Genomic DNA, 12,040 nt, shown 5'->3' on the forward strand with positions numbered 1-12,040 from the left:
TCATAAATATGTGTATATATTTTAGGATTAATGAATATTATAAATCTTAAACTATTATTTAAATGATATTTTAAATTTTAAATTCTTAAAATAAATATTATGAACCCTAAACTATTACTCAAATAGAAAATTACCCTTTCCATTACTTTATATATGACTATTGTTATTTTTAACTTTATGACACCTAGTCAAAGGCTAAAGTGGCACTTATCTTTCTTAACAAATGGCATGTTAACTAGACTATATAACTATCAATATTGTATGGATAAACATCAAAGGTAATTTGCTTGAAATTTAAATTGAGGGGAGTTTTTGATCACTATAAAAGTTCAAAGTCCAAAATGTTATTCAAATGATAATTTATGATCCACGATGCTAATTAATCCTATTTTATATGATTCTTTTATACATTTTTTTATTTTTAATTAATATTTCTTATTTATTTTTTAAAAAATTTACCTAATTGTCATTTTTCTTATATATATTATTCATAAATTATAAATTTCTGATTTTTTTAAATTTCCTGACTTATTCCTGATTTATTGTTTAGACTTTAAATAATACCCCCTGTATTCAAAAATGTAAAATACTTTTTAAAAAATTTTATGTTAAAATTATAAAATATTTTTAATTTTTTAAAATGTAATTATTGTATTTTTTAAAAATATTTTTATTAAATAAATTATTTTATATTTATTTTAGAGTGAGATATTATGTGAAATAAGATAAATATAAAAATATATATTAGTTTTAAAAAAAAATAAAATTTAATTAAAAATATTTATAAGTTTTACGTGCAGGAGTGTATAAATATACGGCCGCGCTCTTAGTTTGATATTAACGAAATAAATAAGTGCAGCCCATCGTACAAGCAGAATGGTCCAATCAATCTTTCTCCAACTGATACAGAAACAGTGATTTCCACGAGGTCGTTGATAGTGACACAAGATTCTCACCTGCCGAAAGTTGAAACAAAAAAACAATTATAAAGAAATTTAATTTTAATTTTAATTTTAAATTATAATATAAAATGTGGCCATTACAATACAACATCGGTCCCCATCATTGTCAGCTTATATAAATTTAAAAAAAATGTAAAAATTAATAGTATTGATATAGTTTTTTAAAATTTTCAAAAATAATAAAAAAGTATTGCCATATTTAAATAATCATAAAAGCAAATTCCCTCCAACTAAAAATATTAAATACTTTTTGAAAATTAAATATTTAAAATAAAATATTTTTAATTTTTTACATATAATTATTATTTTTTTAAATATTTTTATTAATAAATAAATGTATATTTATTGTATGGTATTTAATAAGGATAATATAAAAAATAATATTAATTTAAAAATAAATAATTATTTTATTATGGTGTGATTTAATAAAAAAATTTTTATTTTTTTAAGAGAATAATAATAAATATTGCATGTGTTAATTTTTTATATTAGCAAAAAAGAAATGATAGCCCTCACCTGAGTTCATGACAGGAACTAAATAGTGAAAAATTGCATAAAGGCGTTTGTGTGTTCTTTTTTGGATAAAAGGATAATGTATTAATCGGTAAACGAGTAACTTGACTTGTAAATTATAGGTTTCGGAATCCTTTGAAAACTTAAATTCTTTTTTTAAGTTATATTTTTTTAACTTTTAAAAATAATATAATCTGATTTATACAATTGATAAAAATTAATTTTAATTATTAATTGATTAAAACATAATATCAAAATTATAAAAATGACCAGTAAAATTTTCTTAATCATTTTCTGTAATTCTTTATATCATTGTCTACAATTTTTGGGCTCTTAAATGTAATTTTTGAGATTTTTTATATCATTTTTTAGTTAACTAATGGTTAAAATTAACTTATATTAATAACAAAGGCCAAATTATATCATTTTTAAAGATTGAAGAAAAATATTACATAAAATATAAATTTAAGGTTCTAGACATTTCTTGGACTTATATTTTATGAGCTATTTTGCTCTTTTATCCAATATTATATATATGCTTCTAATTTACTTTAAAACATACAAATTGAATTGTTATTGGCATTTGGCCATTTACTAGAGGTAAACCGCATAAAGGCCTCAACAGCGAACAAGTATTTATTATCAGAGTCTATAATTTGTCAAGTGATAATGATAATTACTTTCATTCCATATGCATCAAATGCAAAAGATTTACTATAATTAAGTATTCGTCTAAATGCAAAAGACATACTATAATCGTTTAAATATATGTGAGAGGGATCTCAAGTTGAGTTCATGGGAACACAAAAATTACTCCATTTAGGATCCAAAACTTAAATCCGAATCAATTAATTAGAGTCTACAGTGACCTTATGGATGCAAGCTTGCCTCTTTTCCTTTTGAGTAAAAGAAATATTTCATTCCAAATTAAAATATAGAATGCTACCAATTCTACAATGGATCAATGAATTATAATGCGATTTGATTTAAATTTGGATTTGTTGAATTTTAACATGACCTTTCGCATCGTCCAGATGGTTTGTTAAAACACAGTTTCACACACACACACACGCCGAGCTTTACCAGTCATGGAAATGCATTATCATGCCATAAAAAGAAGTCTGAACTTAAAAAAAAACTAGCTACTTTAACATGTTTATATTTCATGCAGCTCTATTTCATTTAAAAGTCATAAATAATTAGACTTATTTGCAAGCTTAGAAAATTAAGTTTAATTGTTTTAATTTTTTTTTTTCCTTGTTTTAACCCAAATCAACTTAACAACTCCATTTAAAGCACTAAAAATTGAATTAATTATTAAATCCACTAAAATATTGGTTTGAGATTAATTATCAAGATCATTGAATGGATTCATATACCTCACATCTTTGAACTGTACTGTCAGACAGATCATGATCAAGTTTTTGAGCAGTTTTGTTTTACAAGTTTAGTTTACTGGGTCATAAACTGCACATCTTTGAACTCTCCTCTGCGATGAAAATGAAACTTGTGTCAGCTTCTGAATCCAAAAAATGAACAATCTCAAAAGGCCGAATCAGATTAACGACAACAATATAACTCCAAACCATATTACATTCTCTCACAGATCTCACTCTTGCTAAATAGTTCCTATTGAACTCCATAAATACACGTACACACTCCTCACAAACACCAATCAAATCCTAGCCTTGAACATACACAACAATGGTGAAAATGAAGAAACACATTGAGGAAGAAGAAGGAGAGATTGAATGGCAAGAAGCAGCAGCCATGGCTGCCAGTCTTCTCAAAGCTCGGAGATCAGCAAGAAAGAGATTCATTGGGGTTCGTCAGAGACCTTCTGGGAGATGGATTGCAGAAATCAAAGACACAATTCAAAACATAAGAGTTTGGTTGGGTACTTATGATTCTGCAGAAGAAGCTGCAAGAGCTTATGATGAAGCAGCTTGCTTGCTTCGTGGAGCCAACACTCGCCGAAACTTCTGGCCTTCTTCTCATCAGTTTAATAATTCCCCGGCAAATCCAGTTCTTCCCAGAAAGATTGCCAATCTCATCCTTCTTCGGCTCAAAGCTCGAAACCTTGCTTCTTGTAATTCTGCTCCATTGGGCCATTTTCCCAGTAACCAAACAGAAGAAGAAGAACCCAAGATCCAGCTTGATTATTTTCTTGATGGGTCTGATAATTATAGATCTGGGGGTACTACTAATGGTTTTTGTAGTGATGGAGTGATTGAAGAGGGCTGTGGGAAGAGATTCAATCATGAGGAAAGTGTAGGAAAATCAGAAGAAGATAAGGTGGCTAATCTCATGCTTCTTAGGCTAAAACATGACACAGTCTCTGATTCTGAAGTCACTCATTTTCCCAGTAACCAAACAGGTTTGTACAACTTTCTAGAAGAGTCAGACAATAGTTTTTTCACTGATTTTGGATTTGGAAACAAAACTAACATGGATGATGAAGTAGGATTATTTAGTGAAGAAAATTATTATGAGGTGCAATTGAAAATGATTGAGGAAAACATTGAAATTAGAAGGGAAAAGGAAAGGTTTATTGATGATGAATCTGATATGAAGAAGTTCATGGATTTCCAGTTTTTGGATAACGTGGGATCGATTTGTTATTCTTCTTCTCCATTTGAGATCGCAGAGGAGATGATAGGGCCAATGGATCAGCAAGACTTACATGATTATGAACATGATGGTGCTGCAAATTATGAACCATCATTTCTCAGAGAAACTTTTAGGATAAAATATGAAAGAAAATTCTCAGCTTGTCTGTATACCTATGTTGGTGTTTCTGAGTGCTTGAGGCTGCAATTTGAATCAGAAAATGCAGATTATGGGTTGGAAAGTTTCTGAAGATTGGTCTTCCTTCTTCAAATTTGGCAGCAAATGAGGACGGATTAACTGGGATTATGATTAGGACTATTTTACAGTAGAGATTTAATATTGCTTCTTAGTTCTTCATTATTAGCCCATTCTTTCACATGATGGTCAATAATAAATTAATAAAGATTGTAGCTATGAATTCTTTGATCCATTGTTGAGGATTTTGGCCGCACAGTAATAAAATTTTAGATCTCTCTCCATATAAAATGTTTCAAAACTTACAGTGATTCTTGCTATTTGCAAAAGTATAGCATCTTGCACTCCGAGAGTTTTGTAAAAAACTACTATCCAGAGATTTGTAAGTACCACTTTATTTTCACTCCCTTTATACTTTGCATGGGATAAACAAGAATACATAAATGGCCATAATGCTTCCAAGAAGACAATCGAAGATTGGTATAGTACCCGTTATTATGATGAGATTTCAATCATCTAAATTTACTTTGGACAATTTAAATTTAAAGTCTAAAATTTATAATTTTTAGAACTTTTTTTTTAATAAGGCTTAGAATATTATCTATTTAAAGTCTAAAATTTATAATTTTTTAATTTTTTTTTAAATAAGGCTTAGAATATTATCTCTATTTTAGATTGCGTATGTATTAAAAAACAAAATTTATAAAAAAATAAAAAAATAACACTTAATTTTGGCAGTATAAGTTTAATTTGAACAGTTTAAAAAACAATTCTTACCAATTTTCTCAAATGACCCTTGGAATCTATTCCACCTATCCCTTTTAACCTTTCTTTGGATTGATTTCCTTAATTTAATAACTCATCAACATGAATATTTGCAGAACCATCATAGTTAAATATCAAAAGACATTAATGTAGCTTTTGCCAATTCATATATATTTTAAAAATTTATAAAATTAGTTGTGTATGATCCAAAATTCAATGACCTTAAATTACTTATAAAAAAACTCAAATTAAGTGCACTTACTTAGGGAAATGGAAATAATGGGTCAAGGTATGAAAATAAATAAATGTAAGAGCTTAAGAATTAGTCCATCAAAACAACATGAAATAAAACATCAGAAGTTATTGGCCCAAATATGCAAAATCTACACAAACATGTTATTTGAAGTCTTAAACATAATATTTCACATGCAATGGCATGTACATGCGGAAAATCATGAATAGGCGAGAAAGATTCCATACATGGAAAGTAATGTAGAATGTAGTGAAATCGAAGGCAACAGCCACTATATGACATGACTTTTGTTTCCGTGACATTTCAAATTTTTAATCCTAAATTAATTAGGATGAATTGTAATTTAAGATTAACTATGAGTGAAAAATGATTTAAGAAAAACTCTTGGCCATTGGGCTTTTCGGATTTGGACCAATGAGTAACTAGGCCACTTGGACTCAAATGATAAAAAAGCCTATGTAGGTAGTTGGTCTTTAAATGTCATTCATTATGGTACATAGCACAATTCGACACAATAAATAGTCAAAATTTAAAGATATCTAGTTGTGGAAATTAGATGGAAAAAAAAAAGAGAGAAGGCTAATTATAATTTTGAGTTTACGATTGATTTTGACATATATAGGAATGTTAGAATATCATTTTAAGAAAATGGTTGGATATATTTTTGTTAAAACCATGATTTTAGTCTTTAAAATTGATTATACTTGGTGTCCAAACATGCACTTAATTATTGCTTTTGGGCAAATAACGTTTCGAACCACGTTTCCCATTATTTCAAACATACATTTTTACTTCAAGGCAGCTCAAACTTTTTTTTGTTTTTTGGCCAAGGCAGCTCAAACTTAATCAAATATTAGATGTTCTTCGCCTATCAAAAAAACATTCAATAAATATACCTTCCGGATCATCATAAATCCTTGACACATTATTTATTCAGCATAGCCTGACTTTTTTGTAGTTATGTTCCTACCTTAATTTATTGCATTCAGTAAGCTAACGTTTTAGAAATATACGCTTTTATCAAGTAAAGAGAAACTAATAAATAAATCCTCGTAAAATAGGCTAATAATAAAATAGTACCGTAATTACTTTAAAATCACCAGGAATTTATCTATCATAATTTATTTTTGAATAAACTGTCATAATTTTTTTACAAAATTACATTTTTGACTCTCTAAAAAATAATAAACAACATATAGTTTTTATTGCATGACTAAACTAAAGTTATGACCAGCTATCTAATATATTATTGATATTAATTATTAATATCTAAATTGAAGTTGTTAGTCACTAAGCTAAAGTTGCTAAAATAGGAAATGCATTTGTCATTGTATAGCTATATTAACAATTAACGCTTCTTTCGACTAAAAGGAAAAATTATGCTTCTTATATTATTAATTTTTCCTTCATTATTTACAATTTCAATTAAGATATTAGAAAATATTTTTTAATTATTTTGCTTAGGGCCAGAAACATAATTTCATTAAAAAAAATTATGTCAAATAAGTAGGACTAGTGCAAAAACCCAATAATCCTATAAAATCATCCCAACCTGAACAAGCCTAGTTTGGTCTAGTTAGGAAAAATTGACCCAAAAAATTAAAAAGACCAACAAAACCATACTTCACCTTCAGGTTGGAGTAGATAGGAGAGCGAAGAATTAGAGCATATGGTTTGGCCTAGCCATATAAAATTATTTTAATGTAATTATAATGATAAGTATTAAGTTGGTAGAAAAAGAAATTAAAGGGATATTATCATTTATTGTGGGCTTTTTACAATTTGTGATAAATATTATATGATTATAAGTAATTTTATTATCTTAATTGAATTTATTGAAATCAATTGTTGCCTCTTATAGAGGAAAAAAGTAGGGAAAAAGAAAATGGAGATACTAGACCATTGAAACCAATCTCACAATCTTAAGGACCAAATCCATTCCTACTAAATTTCAGATTTTGTGCATATCATACCTTAAGTTACCTAACTTAGTCCTTTACATAAAAAAAGACTACTTCAAATTAGACCAAAATCCTATTCTATTTGTCTTTATGCAACCCTACAAATAAGTGAGTCTTTAGAAACTTCAAAATAATTACCGTATTTAGTAGTTATCATTTTTTATTTACCTATTTTGATGAGATTTATTTGCTATTATCCCTTTATTAAATACTCCCTTTATTTAAAAATGTAAGATATTTTTTGAAGAGTTAAATATTAAAAAATGTAAGATATTTTTAGTCTTTTAAAGTATAATCATTGCCTTTTTTCTAAAAGTGTCCTTATTGATAATGACTTTATATTTATTGTAAGGTGTGTAATAGGAGTAAATATAAAAAAAATAGAGTTAGTTGAAAAGTAAGTAACTACTTTATTGAGGGTGAGATTCAGTTAAAAATGCTTTACATTTTTTTAACGGAGGGAGTATATGTTTTTAGGAAAAATATAATTAGATGTGTCATCAAGCATAATGTAATTACTAAACATCAAGTTGTTGAACATGATTGAGTGAATATTAAGATAATTTTTGGGGATAAACTATCTCAAATCATATAAAAATATATTGGAAGAATGGCACCTAAAGCATAATACATTCTGAATTAATTCTGGAGGTCAAAGGCCATATATGCAAATATGCTTTCTAGTCAAAAGACTCATCTACCCCACGTTTGAAATGTACAAGTTTTCTAAGTGTATTTATAATAGGATGTTCGTATATAACATAACAAGGTTTATACATTGACAGCACAATTTTCATTCATTATACACAGTCTATGTGGTTTAATTGAATGATAATGTAAAAATTTTTCAAGTATATGAGCAACATAATGTCTATATATAACATGACAAAAGCCATATATTAACAACAAAATATCCTATGAATGATTTTTTTTTCAAATGAGGGGCAAATGAATCTTTTCACTAAAAAAATATATTTGTATGTAAGGCCTATAGGGCTTCAAAATAAATTCAAAAAATATTATACCTTAGGTGTTAATTCCTTTGATCAGTGGGCTTTAGTTGCCATTCTCCCAAAAATATTATAAATCTAACTTGGTATCTTGAAAATAAAATTACTATTATGTGCAGTGCAAATTATTATAGATTTTCCATTCAAGTTATGAATAGGAAAATATATTATATAAAAAAATAGATTCTAACTACATACTACATCTTCTAATAATTCTTCTATAGCAACAACGTAGGAAAATAATATATTATTGAGCAATACAAGTGTTTCAAAACAATCTCTATAGATTTGAAAAGATTTTCTTGTAGACCACATTGTCAGTAGTAGTCTTTGGTCTTCCATTATTATCATGAATTAATATCTTCAAACTGTCTACCTTTTCTACTCTTGAAAGTGTAACATATAATTATTCGTGAGTGAAGACTAGTCTAGGTAGGTACAATCTAACATGTTGTAAAGGTTGACCTTAACTTTTGTAAATTATCATTGCAAATGACAAAATCATAGGAAATTGTCACCTTTAGGCAAACAGCTCTCAGAAGGATTCATATCCATTCTGTGTATTAGCACTTTTTGATTGGGGTTAGAACTGTTCAATTTTATTGCTTGAATAACAGTTTTTCAAGATGAGAAACATGCCATTTGGTGCCATTATACAAGCTCGATACTTGATCAACATTCCTCATCAACATGATTAGTGCTCCTACCTTAAGTGTCAACTTGTGGCCCCAAGTTTGCAATAGCATTTAAGAACTTAGTTGTGTACAAATCATCAGATGAATCATTATATTGCATTGACTTACACACTAAGTCTAAATTGTAATAATCAACTTTATGAATTCATTGACTCAGTTAACATAATCGACTGTAAGTGTCAAGATAGTTCTATTTTTAAAATATTTAGTAATGGAAAGATTTGTCAATAACCCTAGACACTGATAGGACTTAGTCACTTAATCTCTCAAAATTAATTATAGAACTAACCTAAATTTAATATTTAGGCTAACCCTAGGTCTTCTCTCAAGGAGGTGATTTGAATTATATAGGCAAGTTAACTAAGTGACTATTTTAACCAAATGAGTAAAATTATTACCTAATTATCTAAGGAATTTAAGTTGTGAACTAAACCTAAATGTGATTGATGAACTTTTTTATTAAAGTATGAACTGTAGGACATTGTTAATACAAGAATCCTAGGTTCTAAATAATAGGCAAAGTAATGTAAAGAGCACGGTGAAGAAGATACAACCTAGTTTAAATCTTCACAAACTTTTGAAGTTGAAATTTGAGGAGTAGCATAAAGCTACTCATTGTACTCTTGTTTCCAAGCATTTGAGGTGAAAGCTCGTGATCAATTGGTAATGACTCCAAGATATATGGTATGAATTGTCCCTTCTCATCATGCAAGCTCTCGGTCTCTTCCATTATATCAATAGACAATGGTACTGCAAGTGTAGAATTTTTCTCTAATAACTTAAGAACCTTATGGACATCATGCTCGAGTAGAAAAAATTCTTTACAATTCGATCATTTACTGTTTCTACCTACATCAAAAGACAAAATATACTTCTCATGCCCATGAAGCTCAAGTATAGTAGACATTTTATTATCATCAAGTAATTCATGAGAAGATGTAACACCATCATTCTAGTACATCAATTTTCAAATAATTTTGGCATCTATAATCATTCAAACAAGTACAAGGAGATATGAAAGTATGAGAATATGAATCAATACTAGACAATAAGGTAAGGTCATAACTAAATTTTTCAATCATAAGATCAACATTATTTAATTTACCTTTAGGCTTTGCAAAGTCATTTCCTTAAACTTCAATTTTCTTATGCTCTAAGTCCTCCAAACTCTCTTCTTCTTGTGACTTGTCCTCAATTTCACATAAGCCTTACACATTAGCCTCTTTTACTTCATAATTGACCTTAGATTTCTCATTTTTCTTCCACATTTGGCACAGATTTAAGAAGGATATGTGCAGAATTTTGATTCAAGTCCACAACTTCTTCAAGTTGAGTAAGTTCCTCATTGAAATCGATAGGTGATTTGGCCACTATATCTTGTTTACCTATAAAAGAAGATAAACTCAAGCAGATCATGGTTAGAAAAAACAAGTTCATGTGCACTATCAACAACATCAAAGAAGGAATTGGAATTTCATGCATACAAGATATATCATCCCCACTATCAACATCCATCTCATTTTCTACATTCAAGATAAGTGAAGAGTCAACACTTTCAATAATATTTGAATTTAAATCAAGAGAGTTATCATGACCTTAAAGTGTTTTTCTCCCAAGGATATATTTTTTCACTATATAGTTCATACTCAAACATCTGATTCAACTATAATTCCTTTATCTATGTCATCATTATTTAAATTATTATGCTCATCATTAGATAAAGTTAAATGTAAAGAAGAATCAACTTCAATTAGTAAGAGAATTTATTACCTAAAGGAGATGCCACTTGGATGTGAAGCTTGAAATGACTTATTGATTTGAGTAAGTTTATTATCATGCCCGGATCGTGCCCTTCCCTGATGAGGGAAGGTCAATAAAAGTGGGAAAAAAATAGGAGTCACCACTAAAATTTAAAAGATAATTTTGAAAATCTTTTAACAAATAAAATAATCTATAATAACTAGAATAGGGTTCAGGAGTCGATTGTGTAAGGAGAAGGTATTACGTACCCAATGACACCCGTTTATAAAAATAGTTACCCTAAGTTGATTATGTACAATCAATTAACCTTTTAATAATATCTTAATTATACTTTTTTCCATATGAAAAATAAAGATAAAAAAATAAACAAAAATAAATTATTTATTTACATGAGAGGACTTGACCTAGGATCAAAACTTAGGGCCTACGTACCATATGATGGGGATCAAAGTCCACATAGCTCAAAATGTTTTTAAGTTTTCCTTTTAACTTTTATTAATTTATTTTATGAAGAGAATGTTATTTTGTGTTATATAATTATATTCATTTTTAAATAAAAAATAAGGAGGAACCTTTAGGTAAAAGGAAAATAACCAGTATTGAAATGTGTAATGATTTAGTATCACTCACACTCCACTGGTTGACAATTTAAGTGTATGCGGTAATTTAGTATTACTCATGGAAAACTCTAAAAGAAATTTTTTAAAGTGAGTTTCTATAAAATAATTTAATTTTAAAATTTTCATACAAAATAGGATGTTTGTAATGACTTAGTGTCATTCACAGTATCTCATTTGAGATTTTTAGAAATCCATCGTAACTTATTATCACTCATGGCATATCCTAAAGATTGCCAACAATTTTATTATTATAAAGTTTTTTACCTGTGATGACTTAGTATCATTCACAATATTCTGTTTGATATTTTAAAGAATCCACAGTTATTTAAAATCATAGATGGCATAACCTAAAATATGCTACAATTTTATTATTTTATTATTTTTAATAATGCACATGAGAAAGGAATTTAACCAGTATTGAAACTTATGTTGGTTTAGTATCACTCATAGTGCACTGATTGACACCCTAAGTGCACATGATGACTTAGTATCACTTATGGCAAACTCTAAAAGGATTTTCAAAATGAAATTCCTATAAAAATAATTTAATTATGAACTTTTAGTGTAAAAATTAATACCTACAATAACTTAGTATCACTCATAATATCTTATTTGATATTTTTAGAAATTTACGGTGATTTAATATCACTCATAAACTAGCTTCAAAGTATGTCAATAAATCTTATTATTTTGAA

General features: G+C 27.9%; 1 protein-coding gene across 1 annotated transcript; it reads left to right on the forward strand.

Annotated features, from left to right (window-relative positions):
- The first annotated feature begins 3,179 nt into the window (after window positions 1-3,179).
- On the forward strand, window positions 3,180-4,334 carry LOC129322514 (uncharacterized). Its single transcript, XM_054968822.1, has one exon. It carries the CDS (start codon window positions 3,180-3,182, stop codon window positions 4,332-4,334), a length of 1,155 nt encoding a protein of 384 aa, XP_054824797.1.
- Window positions 4,335-12,040: the final 7,706 nt, after the last annotated feature.

The sequence above is a fragment of the Prosopis cineraria genome, unplaced genomic scaffold (genome assembly GCF_029017545.1).
Source record: "Prosopis cineraria cultivar Desert tree isolate PC_DT_omini unplaced genomic scaffold, ASM2901754v1 PC10, whole genome shotgun sequence".
Classification (NCBI taxonomy): Eukaryota; Viridiplantae; Streptophyta; class Magnoliopsida; order Fabales; family Fabaceae; genus Prosopis; species Prosopis cineraria.

What these genes read in the sequence shown, in the direction of transcription:
- LOC129322514 (XM_054968822.1), top strand. Translation starts at nt 3,180, where the DNA reads ATGGTGAAAATGAAGAAACACATTGAGGAAGAAGAAGGAGAGATTGAA.